Source organism: Cervus canadensis, chromosome 13 (assembly GCF_019320065.1).
Source record: "Cervus canadensis isolate Bull #8, Minnesota chromosome 13, ASM1932006v1, whole genome shotgun sequence".
In the NCBI taxonomy this organism is placed as follows: Eukaryota; Metazoa; Chordata; class Mammalia; order Artiodactyla; family Cervidae; genus Cervus; species Cervus canadensis.
Window position 1 is genome coordinate 41,728,039 of NC_057398.1, and position 19,925 is coordinate 41,747,963.

Here is a 19,925-nt window from a genome sequence, read left to right on the forward strand (position 1 = left end):
GCCATTCTGAATTTTAATATTTGATGATTTACTTTGATGTTGAAGAATCTTTTATTTTGGATATTGATTTCTCTGTTTCTTTTACCATTTATTAAGTTGTGTGACTTAGAATCCCACTTATCAGTGAATCCATTACATAGAGAAAAATAATAATATTTTGTAAAAACTAAGTAGGACTCGAACCTACCCACAGCTGAACAGCATACAGAAAGAAACTGGAATAGCAAGGAAAGAGATTGTGCCTTCAGAATATTGAGTTTACTGTTGGAACTTCCTTAAAAAGATTTTTAAATATCTCAACCCCAGATGAAAAGCTAAATACTGTAAAGTATATATAGTCTGACCAAAACCCTAAGAGATACTTTTCCTCTCTAGGGAAGAAAGTTGGAGTTTTTCATTTTTAATCTGCATATCATGCAAACCCAAGTCTTTTCTGTTTAGATTGCTCTCATCCCAAGCAGAATAATGAAGTTGGGAATACCCAGTTAGTCTCTACTTTTCTCTTTCTTGGAGTTATTTCACAATTTTTGAATTACATTTTCCTCCAAATGTAGGTTCTGCATATATCATATTCCAAGTGGTTGAGTATAGTGAATTCATAGATTTTTAGTTAAGATGAAAGTGTTTACTAGTATGTATTCATCTGACAAGCATATGCTAGATTTTACTGTTTTTGTTTTATGCCAAGAAGTTATTTTTACATTGATATTGAGAGTCCCTGGAAATAGGCTCTAGCCAAACAATTTAAAAAGATGCGAAAGTCTTGATTTTTAAAAATTGTTTTAAAAATGTGCTTTATCCTATCATATGTCAGTGTATGTCAGTCTTTTATACCTGCTAGTAATATCTCTTGAAAGACCATTTCACCTTATGATACAAAACTATTTGAGAGATATTGTAACATACCTTTGGTGTATATAACTTCACCTCTGTGAAGATTTTTGAGTCAGAGAGACCTGTGTTTAAAGCCCTGTTCAGCTGCTTAGCATGGCTGTGTAGGAAGTATTTTTCTCTGTTAGGTTCCCCATCTGACACATAAAGATGACAAAATTGATTTGACAGACTGTTTTGAAGATTCACATTGTTCTTTCTTAGCATATGATATATTTTTGTCTAACATATAATAAGCTCCAGGAAAACAAGATGATAGAGAGAGGCTCACTATATTTCTTAAATTTACCTGTGAAAGACCCTTGGAAATTTTACTTAAAACACTTCTCTGTCACATCTGAAGATCTTGTAAAACCGGTGACGTCTTTGTGCTTATTTTTTCAGTTTTAGCCTCTGATTTTTTTAAACATAACATTGTGTTTTTTCCCAGCTTTATTGAAATCTAATTGATGTAACAATTGTAAGTTTAAGGTGATAACTTGATATGTATATATGTATATATATAGTAAAATGTGTTAAGTTTAGATATAAGGTTAGTTAACTATACCACTGTAAGGTAAGGTAAGGTTAGTTACCACATCTATCACCTCACACAATACTTTTTTTCTGGTTGTGAGAACTTTTAAGATACATTCTCTTGGTAACTTTCAAATACACAGTACAGTATTGTTAACTATAACAGCTTCTCTGGTGGCTCAGACAGTAAAGAATCTGCTGCAATGCGAGAGACCCAGGTAAATCCTTGGGTTGGGAAGATCGCCTGGAGAAGGGCATTGCAACCCAGTCTAGTATTCTTGCCTGGAGAATTGTTAAGTATAGTCACCTTGCTTCTTAAATATTAAAAATAGAATCAATCAGCAGATATTTTTTGAGAAAATTACATATACTAAGCCTGTAAGAATACCAAAGTTTATGTCCTCTAAGAATTGCTAACCACCTTACAAAGATATATCTAATATCTGAAAAATTTTAGTAATTTTGTACTATAGTAGACACAAGAATAATGGTGCTGAAATTATCTTCCTTGTTAGAATATATTTAAAATTTTCTTGATAATTAAATTTATGTACATACTTGATTTTTTTAAAATTCCAAGTATCTCCCAGGATTTTCATATAGCCAAAAATTTTTTAAAGAATATTATTTTTTGGATAAAACTTTTTAGCAAAACAACTTTTCTAGCTCAAGTTTTGTCACTGACTTTGAGATCATATAAAGATCCTTAAAATATGGTATATGAAAGCATGTAGAAGGATTAAATGACATATTCAAGTTCCATTTTATTTTTCAAATCTATATGATTCACTTTCCTTTTTTCAGTTTCAAGGTGTATAAAACGAGAATCTTACCCCGAAGTTCTAAGACAATCCTTAGACTATGCTTATTAGTCTATATTATACCCTTTAGCAATTTATAGTCATTTTTTTTTAATGTTGCAAATGCTGTTCTACTTTTTATCGTTTATGTTATTTTTCCAGTTTCTGATTCATAGACATTAAATAAACTTTTTTGTTTACTATATTTATTGTACATTATCACTGAAATGTGTTAATTACATATTTTGATAAAACAGGAGGGATAGGGAGGCCAGTGGCCAAATATATATTTTAGTGGGCTGCTGAGAACAATTAATTCTTCAGTTTGTGATTAACTTTTTCCAAAAGTATGTCTTGTAAAATACATGCAGTTTCTTGGAACTTAGTGATATTTCACAGTTGGTGTGCTCCAGACTTTGGAATTCAAATCAGTCCAGTTCAGTTGCTCAGTCGTGTCCAACTCCTTGCAACCCCTCCTTGTAGCACGCAGGCGTCCCTGTCCATCACCAACTCCCCGAGCTTGCTCAGCTAACTTTTGGCTGTGCTAGGTCTTCCTGGCTGGGCAGGCTTTCCTCTAGTTGTGGCAAGCAGGGAAATTGAAATAGGAAGCTCAAATTTTTCATATTTTTCTAAATTAGAAAAATTTCATATCTTCTAAATTAGGATTTGTATAAGGATTTTTATTGATTCTGTAGTTTAAAAGTTTTAATGCATTAATTTGAGTGTGTTATACAAAAAATTAATTCCTTTGTGGTCATTGCATGCAAGGCATAGCATAATATAAAATCTCACCATATCCATGATGTCTTATTTCCAGGCAATGAAAACTACAAACAAATAGCAATGTGTGTTCTTTACCATATAAGCATGGATGATCGCTTTAAATCAATGTTTGCATATACTGACTGCATACCACAGGTGAGTGGTTTAAGCGTTTTCTTAAAAAAGCATTAAAAAAATGTGTTTTTTGCTTTCTTCTCTTGATTTGTCAAATAGCTTTTTTCTTTTAAAAATTCCTCCTAAAAATAATATAAATTTGTTATATACAGTCTGAAAGTACAGACAGTATAAAAATGAAAATAACTTTCTAGTTTATCCCATGAAAGCTGATGTAAGTAAACATATGTAAGCAAATGAAATAATGTGGGGTAAAAATCATAGTATATAGAAGCTTAATCATATCTTGATTTTTTATTTAGTTTTAATTCCTAAAAGTAGAATTACTAGGTCAAAAGGTATTTTGTGTATTTGACACAATATGGCCAAATTACCTTCCAAGAAGACATGAGTTGATTTCTCCAAACTATCATTTCATTTTTAACAACACTAGATACTATCATTTCTCTAAAAATGGAATGTCTGGGGTTTTTTTTATTTGCATTTCTGTGAATATTGGTGAGGTTGAACATTTTTCACATTTTTATTGTTGACATGTTATAAATCTTTTTCTATTGATAATTTTTCCATTGGCATGTCAGTATTTTGGGACTAATACATAAAATCTATATATATAATAACTATTTTAACTCCTTGTCATATTACAGACATTTCCCAACTTTGTCATTTGCCCTTTAATTTTGTTTGTGGTTGACTGTTTTGAATGCTTTGCATGCTCTGATGAAAAAATTCTTCATTAAAATACTTCTGCTTTCTTTTATAGCACTGTTCTCAAGAAAGATTTTTGCAATAACTCAGTTGTTTGGTATATTTCATATGTTAGGTTTATTTGTCTTCAAAAAGTTTAGTGATTTTTCTTTCATGGACTCTAAGGGTTGAGATTCCTTGTTGTTGTTTAGTCACTAAGTCGTCTCTGACTCTTTTTGCAACCCCATGGACTGTAGTCTGCTAGGCTCCCCTGTCCATGAGATTTCCAGGCAAGAATACTCAAGTGGGTTGCCGTTTTCTTCTCCAGGAGTTCTTCTCGACTCAGGGTCAAATGAATGTCTCCTACATTGACAAGCAGGTTGTTTACCACTGAACCACATACATATATGGTTTTACTCTTAGAGAATTTACATTCAAAGTCACTATTGTGCCATTAATTTTTATTAAACTGAGCTCTACTAATTTGATTACTATCTGATGATCAGAATACTAGTTGGGCTGATTTTTAATATTATTTTTTATAATATGGTTTTCTAAAGTAGAGAAAGCAGGGATTCTCCGGTTGGTCAGTGGTAAAGAATCTGCCTGCCAATGGAACAGACATGGGTTTGATCCCTGATCCAGGAAGATCCCACATGCCTTGGAGCAACTAAGCCCTTGTGCCAGAACTGTTGAGCCTGTCCCTAGAGTCTGGGAAGCCCAGCTACTGAGCTCGTGCACTCTAGGGCGTATGCTCCACAGGACACGCCACCCCAGGGAGAAGCCACTCACCACAACTAGAGAGGAACCCCCAGTGCCCACAACCGGAGAAAATACAGTGCATCAGTGAAGACCCAGCACAGCCAACATAAATAAATACATAAAAGGAAACTTGCAGGATGTATAATATACAATAAAAATATAACACTTTTAAAAGATACTTTAGAAGAATATGAATAGTAAATTATGCTTATTAAAGTAATCTTCTTAAGCCTCTTACTAGGTAATTCCTTATTAGCCTAATGTAAATTATTAAATGTGTATTATATTGACAAATGATTAATATGTAGTAAAAAATAAGACCATAATTTTTCTTTTTATTAATTCTTATTAATCCTTCTATTCATCCCAAATTAATAAAACAGTTCTAAAAATTGAATTTGCGATTCCAAAATATTAATACTTTATCCATATATAATTAAAAAGCTGATAAACTCTCAAGGATAATTTCTTAGGCTTTTAAATCAGGGGATAAACTAATTATGCTTGTTTACAGAAAGTAGGCATCCTTCAAATATACTGCATATTTTATCTAACATGGCAAGGCTTCTTACAGAGATAACACATGTCAGACTATAGCTGATGCAAAGTGTAATCAAACTCTTTGTCAAACAAGTTTTCAATAAAAGAGTAGCCATGTCGAAGGGAGATTACAAGTGATTTACTACAGTCTCACTCCATATGTTCCAAAGGTTTTCCTTCACAGTTTCAAAGGGTATTCTTTTCCAAGCCCATTTAATGTCAGAACTTCATTGACTACAACATACAAATTGGAAAGCAGTGACAAAAAAATATTTTTGTCTAAATTGATTGTTTTCATCCAGATTAGATTTTAAAGAGAATGACATTAAATAAAAGAGAAATGTAAACTAAACAGAGATGGAAAACTTATTTTGTTTTTTGTTAAATTTTTATTTAACCCTTCTCTCTATACCATAGAATTTATAATCTCAAGCATAACATATAAAACTGTTTTCAATAAATCAGAAATAAAAGTCTGTTTAGATTTCTTTTGAGACATTAATATTATTGTAGTTGAAGACTTTGTAGAAAATTCTCCCATAGCTTTTCAAGAGCCATATTCATGCATTCATGCATATTTCCTTGCCAGATAATTTTCTAACATCAAACATTTCTGCAGAGGGATTTTCAGAACATTTATGGTCTGTATTTCATGAACAAAATCTTCCAAAATTCATTCAGTGGTAATTGTTTGGGGGTTTTAATTTATTATATTCTGTTTTTAAAAAGCTCAACCCTGATAAGAATAGTGAAAGTGTGTCTTCAAGTTATTATGTTGTAGACATCCTGAAACTTTTTAGTATGAAGCCATAGTTGAGAAAATAAATGATACTCTAGAGTATGTTTGTTCCTAAAGTGCTATCCAGGCTATAACTTGTACTTTATAAGGCTCAACTTTGACATATTGGGGAAAAATTGGCATGGTTTAATTGCCACCCAGTGCCAATTATGAAAGTACATTGTAAAATAAAAGAAAGAAAATTTGGTATTATGTTGAAATTTCCAAGCTTCCTTCAGAAATTAAAAAGATACTCCTTTCAGAAATATTGACTATTCAAAGTAATGTTTATAATACTAGCAGAGCTTTAAACTCATTTGTGACAGCAACTGATTAACCTTCTTCTTAAATAAAACTATATATCTGGGTTTTGAAATATGTTAGAATTAATGTAATACTTTGTTCACTTTGAAATTATGCACATTAATTTTTGTGTAGTAAATATTGTGAAGAATTGCAAATGAATTTTTCAAATGACAAGCCTAAAATAACTTTGAAAGTAGGAATGTTGCATGCTCAGTTGCTCAGTCGTGTCCAACTCTTTGCAACCCCATGGACTGTAGCCTGCCAGGCACCTCTGTCCTTGGGATTCTCCAGGCAGAATACTGCAGTGGGTTGCCATTTCCTCATCCGAGGGATCTTCCCGACTCACGAATCGGACCCACAGATCAAACCTGCATTTCCTGCATTGGCAGGCAGATTCTTTACCACTGAACCACATAGGAAGCCTGAGAGTAGGAAAGCAGTGATTAAATTGTCATTCATATTCATTTCAGCAATCAAAAAAGAATAGGTGGTATGGTCATATTCTTTAATTATATTAGCTATATATGTAAAGAAACTTTATAAACTGTGAAACACTGTACTAAAACAAGATGCCATTAGTAAATAGTTCTCACTATTTTGGAACCACTCAGAGTCCAATTTAAATGCTCCTTTTCTTAAGTGTGTTTACACTTAAGGAACCTATACTATACTTTTTAAAATTTCTTCAGAATTTTATTAGTCCAAATAAACAGTGTCTTAACACTGCTCATAGAACAGCATTTCATAAACTAGATTAACCTAAAGAGGTTGTATATGGTGCATGATGATGGTCTTTTGGGGAAAAATTATTCTATTGATTTTTTTTTTTTCTGTTGATTCTTAAAGAGCTGGACTTCGGTGGAAATAGATTGAGATGCTCTATAATTAGAGTTCACTTTTGTAAATTATTTAACATTCAGAGTAGGTGTTATAAATTCATCATGCCTCATAATTTCTTCCACTATTACGTTGCTTTTCTTCTTTTGTATTTTATTACCTCTAATTATCCAATATATTCTAATTTTTTCCTCTTCCAGTATTCTATAAAATTTGGGGGTCAGGGCAAGTCTTTCTTCATATATGATCTTAATGGTCTCAGTGGGTGAATTGTTTCAGGTGAGCATACTTGGGGATAACCAGGAGTTAATGGTTGTATTCTAATAATAGTTAAGAGTACACATTAACAGTTCATTGTTATTTAGACCTCTGAGATGCATGTTTTGTTTAAATAGGTGCAAATGCCATCCAGATGCTTATAAAAAGTATTTATTGGTAATAGAATGGCCAAAGTACATGTTTAGGTAATGATGTCATGGTGTTATTTAATATTTTACCCTAGAACAGTGTGCAAGAATCTTCATAGTAATCCACATGTTTTCCACCACAGTTGTCCTATTTGGCCCCTCTTTGATCTACATGCCTCTTTTTAGCTGAATGCTGGTAAACGTCCTTTCTGACAGCCCCCTTTGCTCCTGCCTGCCATTATCTGCTGAAGTTCAGAAACCAGAGCATCACTTCAAACAGCAGAGTTAGGGAGTAGCCAGTCAGAAGAGATTCCTGAGGCATGCAAAGTTCTGCCATAATCATTCAAAGATGTTTGGGGAGGGGGGTGGTGGTGGTAGAGGTGTATGTGAATATAGCGAGCTGTGGGGGTTGGCCTCTGGTCACTGGTAAATAAGTGAAGTCAGGTGCCAGAGAGTCTAGACACAGTGATTTCAGTCCTGGGTCTTTGGTATCTGATACTCAATATGGGACTTGTCTGATTGAACACTATTGCCTCTTCATTGCAAAGACTGAAGCCCTTTTAGTGCCTTCCTGTTAAATTAGTAAAAGATGACAATGGACATAGTTAAAACAGAACAAATCTAGTTTTAATATTTCCTAGTTGTTAGCAATTACCTTACTTTTGAAGTGTTGTAACAATCAAATTAAAGACAATGTTGCATGTGGAGTTTGAACTAAATTAATATTTTAAAATGTGAGGGCTTTAATTAAAATTTAAGTGTCAACTGAACCAGGAAGAAATAGAAGATCTTAACAGACCCATCACAGGCAAGGAAATCGAAACTGTAATCAAAAATCTTCCAGCAAACAAAAGCCCAGGACCAGATGGCTTCACAGCTGAATTCTACCAAAAATTTAGAGAAGAGCTAACACCTATCTTACTCAAACTCTTCCAGAAAATTGCAGATGAAGGTAAGCTTCCAAACTCATTCTATGAGGCTACCATCACCCTAATTCCAAAACCAGACAAAGATGCCACAAAAAAAGAAAACTACAGGCCAATATCACTGATGAACATAGATGCAAAAATCCTTAACAAAATTCTAGCAAACAGAATCCAACAACATATTAAAAAAATCATACACCATGACCAAGTGGGCTTTATCCCAGGAATGCAAGGATTCTTTAATATCTGCAAATCAATCAGTGTAATACACCACATTAACAAATTGAAAGATAAAAACCATATGATTATCTCAATAGATGCAGAGAAAGCCTTTGACAAAATTCAGCACTCATTTATGATTAAAACTCTCCAAAAAGCAGGAATAGAAGGAACATACCTCAACATAATAAAAGCTATATATGACAAACCCACAGCAAGCATCACCCTCAATGGTGAAAAATTGAAAGCATTTCCCCTGAAATCAGGAACAAGACAAGGGTGCCCACTTTCACCACTACTATTCAACATAGTGTTGGAAGTTTTGGCCACAGCAATCAGAGCAGAAAAAGAAGTAAAAGGAATCCAGATAGGAAAAGAAGAAGTGAAACTCTCACTGTTTGCAGATGACATGATCCTCTACATAGAAAACCCTAAAGACTCTACCAGAAAATTACTAGAGCTAATCAATGAATATAGTAAAGTTGCAGGATATAAAATTCACACACAGAAATCCCTTGCATTCCTATATACTAACAATGAAAAAACAGAAAGAGAAATTAAGGAAACAATACCATTCACCATTGCAACAAAAAGAATAAAATACTTAGGAGTATATCTACCTAAAGAAACAAAAGACCTATACATAGAAAACTATAAAACACTGATGAAAGAAATCAAAGAGGACACAAACAGATGGAGAAACATACCGTGTTCATGGATTGGAAGAATCAATATTGTCAAAATGGCTATTCTACCCAAAGCAATCTATAGATTCAATGCAATCCCTATCAAGCTACCAACGGTATTTTCACAGAACTAGAACAAATAATTTCACAATTTGTATGGAAATACAAAAAACCTCGAATAGCCAAAGTAATCTTGAGAAAGAAGAATGGAACTGGAGGAATCAACCTGCCTGACTTCAGACTCTACTACAAAGCCACAGTCATCAAGACAGTGTGGTACTGGCACAAAGACAGAAATATAGACCAATGGAACAGAATAGAAAGCCCAGAGATAAATCCACGAACCTATGGACACCTTATCTTTGACAAAGGAGGCAAGGATATACAATGGAAAAAAGACAACCTCTTTAACAAGTGGTGCTGGGAAAACTGGTCAACCACTTGCAAAAGAATGAAACTAGAACACTTTCTAACACCATACACAAAAATAAACTCAAAATGGATTAAAGATCTAAATGTAAGACCAGAAACTATAAAACTCCTAGAGGAGAACATAGGCAAAACACTCTCCGACATAAATCACAGCAAGATCCTCTATGACCCACCTCCCAGAATATTGGAAATAAAAGCAAAACTAAACAAATGGGATCTAATGAAACTTAAAAGCTTTTGCACTACAAAGGAAACTATAAGTAAGGTGAAAAGACAGCCGTCAGATTGGGAGAAAATAATAGCAAATGAAGAAACAGACAAAGGATTAATCTCAAAAATATACAAGCAACTCCTGCAGCTCAATTCCAGAAAAATAAATGACCCAATCAAAAAATGGGCCAAAGAACTAAACAGACATTCTCCAAAGAAGACATACAGATGGCTAACAAACACATGAAAAGATGCTCAACATCACTCATTATCAGAGAAATGCAAATCAAAACCACAATGAGGTACCATTACACGCCAGTCAGGATGGCTGCTATCCAAAAGTCTACAAGCAATAAATGCTGGAGAGGGTGTGGAGAAAAGGGAACCCTCTTACACTGTTGGTGGGAATGCAAACTAGTACAGCCACTATGGAAAACAGTGTGGAGATTTCTTAAAAAACTGGAAATAGAACTGCCATATGACCCAGCAATCCCACTTCTGGGCATACACACTGAGGAAACCAGATCTGAAAGAGACACGTGCACCCCAATGTTCATCGCAGCACTGTTTATAATAGCCAGGACATGGAAGCAACCTAGATGCCCATCAGCAGATGAATGGATAAGGAAGCTGTGGTACATATACACCATGGAATATTACTCAGCCATTAAAAAGAATTCATTTGAATCAGTTCTAATGAGATGATGAAACTGGAGCCCATTATACAGAGTGAAGTAAGCCAGAAAGATAAAGACATTACAGTATACTAACACATATATATGGAATTTAGAAAGATGGTAACGATAACCCTATATGCAAAACAGGAAAAAGAGACACAGAAATACAGAACAGACTTTTGAACTCTGTGGGAGAAGGTGAGGGTGGGATGTTTCAAAAGAACAGCATGTATACTATCTATGGTGAAACAGATCACCAGCCCAGGTGGGATGCATGAGACAAGTGCTCCGGCCTGGTGCACTGGGAAGACCCAGAGGAATCGGGTGGAGAGGGAGATGGGAGGGGGGATCGGGATGGGGAATAAGTGTAAATCTATGGCTGATTCATATCAATGTATGACAAAACCCACTGAAATGTTGTGAAGCAATTAGCCTCCAACTAATAAAAAAATTTAAAAAAAAAAAAATTAAAAAAAAAAAAAATTTAAGTGTCTCTCACTGGGAAAAACTAATCCTATATCATGATATGTTTCTTTAACATTTAGTCTTGATTTGGGAATGTGGGTAGTTGGATAAGGTTTTAAACCATCATTTTTTAAAAAGATAGTTCCTGAATATTTCACCACAAAACTTAACATGGAAATTACAAAAACAAGGCAAAACAGAACCCCTCAGCTTCTAACAAATAGCCTGTAGTGCCATTTTTAAGGGCAAGTTTCACACTACAAGATTAATTTCAAGTAAATAACAACACAGCTTGCCTTGTTTAAGTGTTACCTTGATGTAACAAACAGACTTGTGTTATTTTTAAAAAGCTTCTTATATCAGGAGAAGTTTGAAAGAAATCTATATATAGTAGGTTTTTAATTATAGTATGAAAAACATACTGTATATATTTACAGTACTGTCATCTACATTTTTATTAATTTATAATTTAATTTTAATTGATAGTTAATACATAGGTAGCAAAATCTGTTAAATGTATATCCAGTAATTTAGGATTGTTTTATCTATGCCATAGATTTTTTTTTTTTTTGCACCAATAAAGCTTTATTTACAAGCACAGTTTCTAGTTCATAGTTTGTGGCCCCCTGCTTCACAAGGTCAAAAAAATATGGAACGCTTCACGAATTTGCGTGTCATCCTTGCGCAGGGGCCATGCTAATCTTCTCTGTATCGTTCCAATTTTAGTATATGTGCTGCGGAAGCGAGCACGATCTATGCCATAGATTTTTTTGTTGTTGTTCTGCAGCATTTTTAAGTGTTAGTGATGAAAGATTCCACTAGCGGCAATATTTGTGTTAAAGAGGTGCTCTCTGAGGAAAGGCATGATACATACTAACCATTTACCGGCTATAGTGTTTTTGTAGTTCACAGCAAATAAATGAATTTTACACACACAAACACATACACACACATACATACATACATACATGGGCTTCCCCAGTGGCTTAGCTGTGAAGAATCCACCTGCAGTGCAAGAGACAAGGGTTTGATCCCTAGGTCGGGAAGATCCCCAGAGGAGGGCATGGCAACCCATGCTAATATTCTGGCCTGATGGATCCCATGGCCTGCGGAGCCTGGCGGGCTCCATAGGGTCACAAAGAGTGGGACAAGACTGAAATGACAGCACACATGCGCGTACACACACGTATACATGTCGTTTTGTTAGAGTGATATCAAAGGATTTTTTGGAGCAGCTGTAAGTGGATTTGTGTTTTTAATTCATTGCTAGTATATAAAAGTAAGATTAATTTTTACAGACACATGATATGTTGACTATGTATCCTTTTTGAAACTTAGATGTTATTTGGAACTAACATAGAGAATAACCACAAGATTTAACAGAATAAGGTCTAACCCATCAACAAAGACATGTTGATCTTAAAGGTATTGCCTCGAGATAAAACATAAGAAAATTGTAGGTTATAAATTTTAGGATTAACATCCATATATTGTTAACAATTTGACTAAGAGAAAAATATCTTTATATAATATGCATTGAGTCAATTTACTATTTGCCAGTAATAGAAGACTAGCTTCTCAAAAGTATGGCATAAGATTTGTCATTTCTCCTTTATTATATAGCAATGACCTCTTATCATGACAAATGTAGATATAGCTAAATGACATAAGTAGCATATCCTTTCCTTCCTTTTTTTCTGTCTGCTGCTTCCCATACCCATCTTTCTTTCTCTTATTAAGTAGAGTTCTTCCTTATTTTATGTACATTCCCAGATGATTGGGTCAGACCTTGCAAGTTCAGTTATCAACCGTAAATGACAGTTCCTAAAATCATACGTTCAGTCTGAACATGTCTTCTAAAATTGTGTTTATAACTTTTATTGACTATCTGCACTAGACTGTCACATAGGCAGCTTAAATTCAACATATCCAAAAGCCACAATTACTGTCTTCCCTTTGAGGTTTTCTCCTATTCTAGTTTCTGTCTCTGGGTAAGCATTGGCACCATTTTTCGTGTTGTTCAGGATATAAAACTGGGAGTCATCTTCGTTTCTTCTTCTCCCTTAATGCCAACATCCAGTCAATTATTAAATCCTGTTTGATTGTCTTTCCTAAATATATCTCTGAGCTGTCCTTGTTATCTCTAACCTTACTACTCTACCCAATCCAAGCAGCCATCACCATACCTGGACTTTTCTGCTAGCCCTTTAAATGGTCTTACCACATTTTCTTAGACTATTTCAGCCTGTTTTATATACTGGTCAGATCTTCTTGAAACATAAATCTTATTCTGACACTTTCCTTATTTGGAAGCCTTTAACATCTTCCCATTTTCCTTAGGATGAAGCCCCAAATCCTCAACATGTACTTCAAGACCCTGCATTTTCTGGCTTTTACCTTCTTATCTCTTATCACTGTTTCCCTCACTCCAACCATGTTTGCTTTCTTTTAATTCTTCAGAAGAATGACATTTTTTCCTGCCTTATAACCATTGCACAAGCTGTTTTCTTTGCTCAGAGTCTCTACTTCCCCACAATATTTTAAGTTCCTTTAAAGCAAAATCTTTAATATTTCTGTTACATTCTCCACTGTACTTGGGAGCTTGTATTTAATACTGAGCATCTAATAGTTCACTAAGGTATTCAGTAGGAAAAGCCTACTCTATGTTGAAAATGTAATTGTATTATTTCCAACATACATTCTATAATATACTGTGATTAAGCATTGCCTATGTTTTACATGTGTTCAGGGGTGTTTTGAATGAAATATGTCTTGTGCTTCTTGCTAGTTAATGAAGATGCTCTTTGAGTGTTCAGATGAACGAATTGACTTGGAACTCATTTCTTTCTGCATTAATCTTGCTGCTAACAAAAGGAATGTACAGCTTATCTGTGAAGGTTAGTGCCTTTGAGCTTCATGGATAATCTCTATTATATGCCAATGGCAAATGATAGATAATAAGGAATTAAGAGTTATAATAAATATGTGAATTACATCTTTCTGTAATTTAAAAAAATATAGCCCAAATCCTTAAACACCAGACTCATAAATATTCTTACATCATGAGCAGACTTACTCTCTAGTAACATTTTATACACTGTTTTGTCAGTTACCCTTAATTGAAATTTGATTTTTAAAAATATTTTCTAGGAGAAACAAAACTTCTTATTTGTAAAGCAGTCTGTTACAGTGTAAAATGGTGCAGTACAAATGTATTAGCTATTTGTTTCTGTAATATCTTTGTAAAATGATTTGTCATGCATTTTGGTATTTCAGAGTTTGCTCAGTAGTTTTTACTTATTTGAAAAGTATACGTGTAAATTATCAAAAAGTACAAACTAGCAAATAGGGAAAAATAAAAAATTTTATTTCCACTATCCAGAGATAGTCATAGATAAAACTTTGGTACAGTGCTTCTGCATATTGTAAGTTAAAATGGGATTCTGTATATTTGGTGACATGTGTTTTAAAGTTAATAATATCTGAATATCTTTCCATGTGATTAAATACTTTTATAAAATGTAATTGCCAGTAGCTGAAAAAATAGCTCATTAAAGGATTTTCCGTAGTTTAATCTGCTGTTTGGATAGTTTGTGCCACTTCTTTTCTATTACAGACAATGCTGCAGTAATTTTTCTTTCTCTGAATCTTTCATGTTTCCATTTTTATATTCTTAGGATAAATTCCTGGAAATACTATTTTTATGGATCAAAAAGTATTTATATTTTACAAATTTGTGGTTGGTACACATTTCATATACATCCTGTGTTTCCATTTATGTGATATTCTAGAAGAGGCAAAATCTGTGTTTAAAAAGAAAATACAAAAAAGAGGAATAAGAGGAGGAGAAAAGAAGAAAAGTAATTGTATTGGGGAGATCAGCTAAGCACAAGGGTACTTTCTGCAGTGAATGGAAATACTCTGTCTTGATATAATATATGAATTATAGAGAGGCATACATTTATTAAAATTAATAGATTCTATAAAATTTATGTATTTTCTGTGTGTATATTGGGTTTTCTTGAGAGCTGAAAATATTAAAGATCATTAAATTCAAATGAACCTTAATTTTATTGGGGAATTTCTCTGTTATTATTATCAGGAAATGGGCTGAAGATGCTCATGAAGAGGGCTCTGAAGTTCAAGGATCCATTGCTGATGAAAATGATTAGGAACATTTCCCAGCATGATGGACCAACTAAAAATTTATTTATTGTAAGTGTTGTCTTTGGCTTTCTGTCTATTAAAATAATCTGGAACTGAAGTTTTAAAGTGCTGTGTTTGGAAATATAACTCTTCCTTAACTCCTGTCAAATATTAATTCATGACCCAAGTTGGTTCTTCTTGTTATCAACTTCCTTGGAAGTTTAGCTCCTACAGATTTCAACCTAAGTTTTAATACTGTTTTTGTTTTATGATCCCTGTCCCTAACCTTTTCAACCTCACTCCACTTTTCGTCTCTTAAGCCAATTCCATAGACTCCCTTAGCAAGTTAGCAGTCCATGGGGTTGCAAAGAGTCGGACATGATTGAGCGATTGAAGAACAACAATTAAAACAAGAGAATCACATTTGATACTTTTTCTTCCTGTGCATTAAATTATTAGGTTAGTTCTTCTGTAGAAATATTTTAAGTTTATATTAAATTTTGTTTTATTCAGGATTATGTTGGGGATCTTGCTGCTCAGATCTCTAATGATGAAGAGGAGGAGTTTGTGATTGAATGTTTAGGAACTCTTGCAAATTTGACCATTCCAGACTTAGACTGGGAGTTGGTTCTTAAGGAGTATAAGCTGGTTCCATACCTCAAGGATAAACTAAAACCAGGTCTGTGCTAAGTATTTCACTTCTGCATAATCATTATTTCTCTCTTTTGTGGGTAAAGCTGCTAGAGCAGTATTTTGTGACCATTATTATACTACATTCCCAGGCCTCTAGTTCTTGCCCTACTTCTAATTTCTTTCTCCCAGAAAAGCAGTCACTAGTTCTCCTCTTATATGTATATACTTTTTTTCCCTAACAATATGTTTTCTTAATATTAGTTTCCCTTTCCTATCCTGCCTTACTATTTTTTTATCCTGCCTGTTTTAAATTACCAAATAACCATCCTGCTCTACATGAGTTTACATGCACACACAAAGTTCTTTGAGGCATTGAAATGACTCTTCTATTTTCTGTGTTTACATTGTCATTCATTTATATTTCCAAAGACTTATTGAAAATACAATACCACCTTTCTACTACTCCAGAAACCACAAACTGTCATTGTGGAATGGAATTCTCTGAACATGGAACTTTGGGAAAAGGAAAAATTTGTACACATGTTAAAGGTTCATAAAAACTGATTAATAGCTTTCAGTATCTTTTCTGTGAATTGGAATCTTAGAAATATAAAAGGATTTGTATCAGGGCATTTCAATGAAAACTTTCTGTGATGTTCTCTTCACAGGTGCTGCAGAAGATGACCTTGTTTTAGAAGTGGTTATAATGATTGGAACTGTATCTATGGATGACTCTTGTGCTGCATTGCTAGCCAAATCTGGGGTAATCCCTGCACTCATTGAGTTGCTAAATGGTAAATTATAATTTATCTTATTTTTATGCTAATATATAAACCCATTATCTGCAGTGATAATATATTAAATAAATATATAAATAAATGTCTTGTTGCATTGGTCATCTTATAGCCACTTCAATTATATAGTTAGCAAAATGAATTAAATATACATTATACTAGAATTAGATAGCATAATACCAAATAGCTTTAGGTTGCAAGGTTGAGAATGTCCCTATAAAGTGATTGAGGACCAATTTTATAGATAACTACCTTGCTCTTATCAACCTTGAACAGCTAATTATTCTGCCATTTATTCTTTCTGTTGAGCTTTGTCTTGGTTGAATTATACCACTTTTCTTGCACAAACCCTTATAATAACTTGATTTCTAATCAGAAAGGTTTATTAGGAAGCTAATTCAAATCACCATATTCCTTCCTGGATCCATATATAGTGTTGGCCTCTAAACTTTCTGCAATGAAGAAAATATTCTCTATCTGCACTGTCCAATACATGTGGCTATTCAATACTTGAAATGTGGCCATTGGGACTGAGAACCTGGATTTTAAATAAAATTTAAATAAATTTAGTTAGCCACATTGGCTAGGATTACAATATAGGCTAGGAGTTCTAGATAGTCTTCCCTTACCTTTATTTTGCTCTTAAGGACCCAGATTCATCGTTTGCCACTTCATACAAAATTTGTCTGACTCTAAATATATTTTATTAGGGCCAAGTTCTAGAGAACTTGTTTTATTAGTCTGCTCAGACTGCCATAATAAAAGATCACAGACTGGGTGGCTTAAACAACCAAAATACATTTTCTCATATTTCTGGAGGTTGGGAAGTCTATTGAGGTGCCAGCCAATTTGATTCCTGGTGAGGTCTTTCTTTTTGGCTTACACAAGGCCATCTTGTTATATCCTAACATCCTCATATGGTGGGGGCAGTTGGGCGGAGAGAGGGAGCAAGAGAAAGCGCAAGCATACACAAGTGCTCTGCTATCCCTTCTTATAAGGTTACTAATCTTATAGGATTAGGACCCCAGCTTTATGACCTCATTTAACCTTAATTACTTCCTTCTAGCCCTGTCTCTGAATATAGTCACATTTGGGTTTGGGGCTTCAACATATGAATTTTGGAGGGGTGCACTTTGGCCCATAGCAGATTTACATTAAAAGTAGCTAATTAGTATAGAAGTTAAATATACTAATATGGAAAGCTTAAAAAGACTCTCTAATCTCAGTCTTTCCTGTACCAGATATAATATATATGTATTTTATATTATTTTAATAGTCTTTTTTTGAAGTGTTTATAAAGAAAAACACACAAGTTACAGGTATATGTAGAACATTTTTAAAGTGAGGGTTCTCATGTTATTCCCACTCGTATAAGGAAATGAATTATTACCAGCACCCTAGAAATCCCTCTTCTGCCACGTCCCAGTCACTGCTACCTTCTCCAGAGCAGTTCTGTTTTTCCTCTTATCACCCATAGATGAATTTTGCTTAGTTTTCAACCTTTTAGAAAGAGAATCTAGTTTATTTTGCCCTGTGTTATAACTGTGAGATTCATCTTTGCTGTGTACTGAAGTGTTTCCATTTATTGCTTTGTAAATAAATACACTACTATTTTTCCTTTCTAACTATTTGTTCATAGTAGAGTGGGTTTTCTGTTTGTTTTTTAAGAGAAAGGGGCTTTTATAAGTAATGCTTCTGTAAACATTCTTAAAGGTTTCATTTAGTGAACATATTTACTCATTTCTATTAGACACATACTTAGGAGTAGAGAGAGTATGCATATATTTGACTAAAAATAATGCCAAAAAGTAGTTGTGCCAATTTTCAGTCCCTCTAGCAATGTACAAAAGTTCCAGTCATTCTACATCACCAGTGTATTTCAGCATCCAGCCTCTTTAATTATAGCCTCCATAGTGGTAGTGCATTGTGACCTTAATTTGCCCTTCCTAATAATTAATGTGGAGAAGGAAATGGCAACCCACTCCAGTATTCTTGCCTGGAGAATTCCATGGACAGAGGGGCCTGGTGGGCTACACAGTCCATGGGGTCACAAACAGTCGGACACAACTGAAGGACTAACAATAATTAATGAAATTAGTATCTATTTGTGTTTATTGACTGTTAGATACAGCAGATAAAGTGAGGTGCCTATTTATTCTTTTGCCCAGTTTTCTCTTCTAAATCTTGAAAAGTTTGATTTGTAAATTCTTTTACATAATCATTTTTAATGATCATCTAGAGATGGTGCCTCCATATTTGAAGTATTTCTACAAGTAATATGTATGGATTTGCTTTGGTACAATCTTCTCACAGCCAGGAGTTTTCATGTTAGAAGTAATTGAAAGGCTAGGTAATTGGGAGGTGAAACTAAAGACTATGTAGTTGTCATAATGAGAATGAGGATTTTGTAGTGAGCTGGAGAAAGTTGAAACAAAATGACCTGGGTCCTTAAATTGCTGTCTCATATTGATTATGACTGAGAGATAAGATAACAGAGCCAGCTCAGTGTTTTACCATATGTTGATGTTCTCTAACATGTTATCATAGGCAGAGGCTGTATACTAATATTTTTTGGAAATAAATGGATTTTGAAAATTAAAACCCTTAGGGTTAAGTGAGGGAACATTGTATGCCAACAGAGTAATTAATAAAATTTTAACCCAAATAGTCTGAGTGGTACTTTGGTAAATTAGTAAGGAAAATTATTTGGAATGGCTGGACTTTGAAGGAATCACAGTTTATTTCACCCAACTAGTCAGATGCTCTGTTGACCTGTAAATATTTGTCTAACAGATATCACTGAACTGTTGCCAAGAGTTGAGGTCAAACTACTAGTAAATCAAATTTCATAGCCAGTACCTATAAATTGTTATTTCTGTGAGTATTTGCCTTTGCCATTACATAATATTAATTCTGTTAAAGTCATCTTCTTATGGTAATAACCGTTTCTTAGTTTGTATGAGTACATAACATTCTTTTTACTAGTATAATTAGAGTGGAGCTAAAGTTACTTGATTGCTTCATGCCAATAATTGAAGTTTAATTTTGTTAACATTATTCAATGAAGAAAAAACCTGTTTATAATAATCTAATTTCTACCAGACACCTAGAATTTAGAGGGTGTGATTTTTTTTTTAAGAACCATTTTTGTCCTGTGAGTTCAACATTGTAGAGACAAAATAGAACAAGATTTATTTTACAAATTAAAATTATCTGAAGAATTTTTATGAGGGACCAAAAAAACCTCCCCACAAGTGGTGGTAAGTTTTGCCATTTCACATTAGAGACTTAGAGGTTAATTTAATGAATTTCTTTA

General features: G+C 33.8%; 1 protein-coding gene and 1 non-coding gene across 2 annotated transcripts in view; one reads left to right on the plus strand and one right to left on the minus strand.

The window, feature by feature from the left end:
* KIFAP3 (kinesin associated protein 3) overlaps nt 1-19,925 on the plus strand; it is a 155,873-nt gene that overhangs the window by 85,832 nt on the left and 50,116 nt on the right. Inside the window, exons 12-15 of the mRNA XM_043484947.1 lie at nt 13,825-13,933; nt 15,139-15,251; nt 15,696-15,861; nt 16,484-16,609. Of these exons, the coding sequence (XP_043340882.1) occupies nt 13,825-13,933; nt 15,139-15,251; nt 15,696-15,861; nt 16,484-16,609 (514 nt within the window). The remainder of the gene's footprint in view (nt 1-13,824; nt 13,934-15,138; nt 15,252-15,695; nt 15,862-16,483; nt 16,610-19,925) is intronic.
* On the minus strand, nt 11,680-11,786 carry LOC122452680. Its single transcript, XR_006272828.1, has one exon. It is a non-coding gene; the product is annotated as a U6 spliceosomal RNA (small nuclear RNA).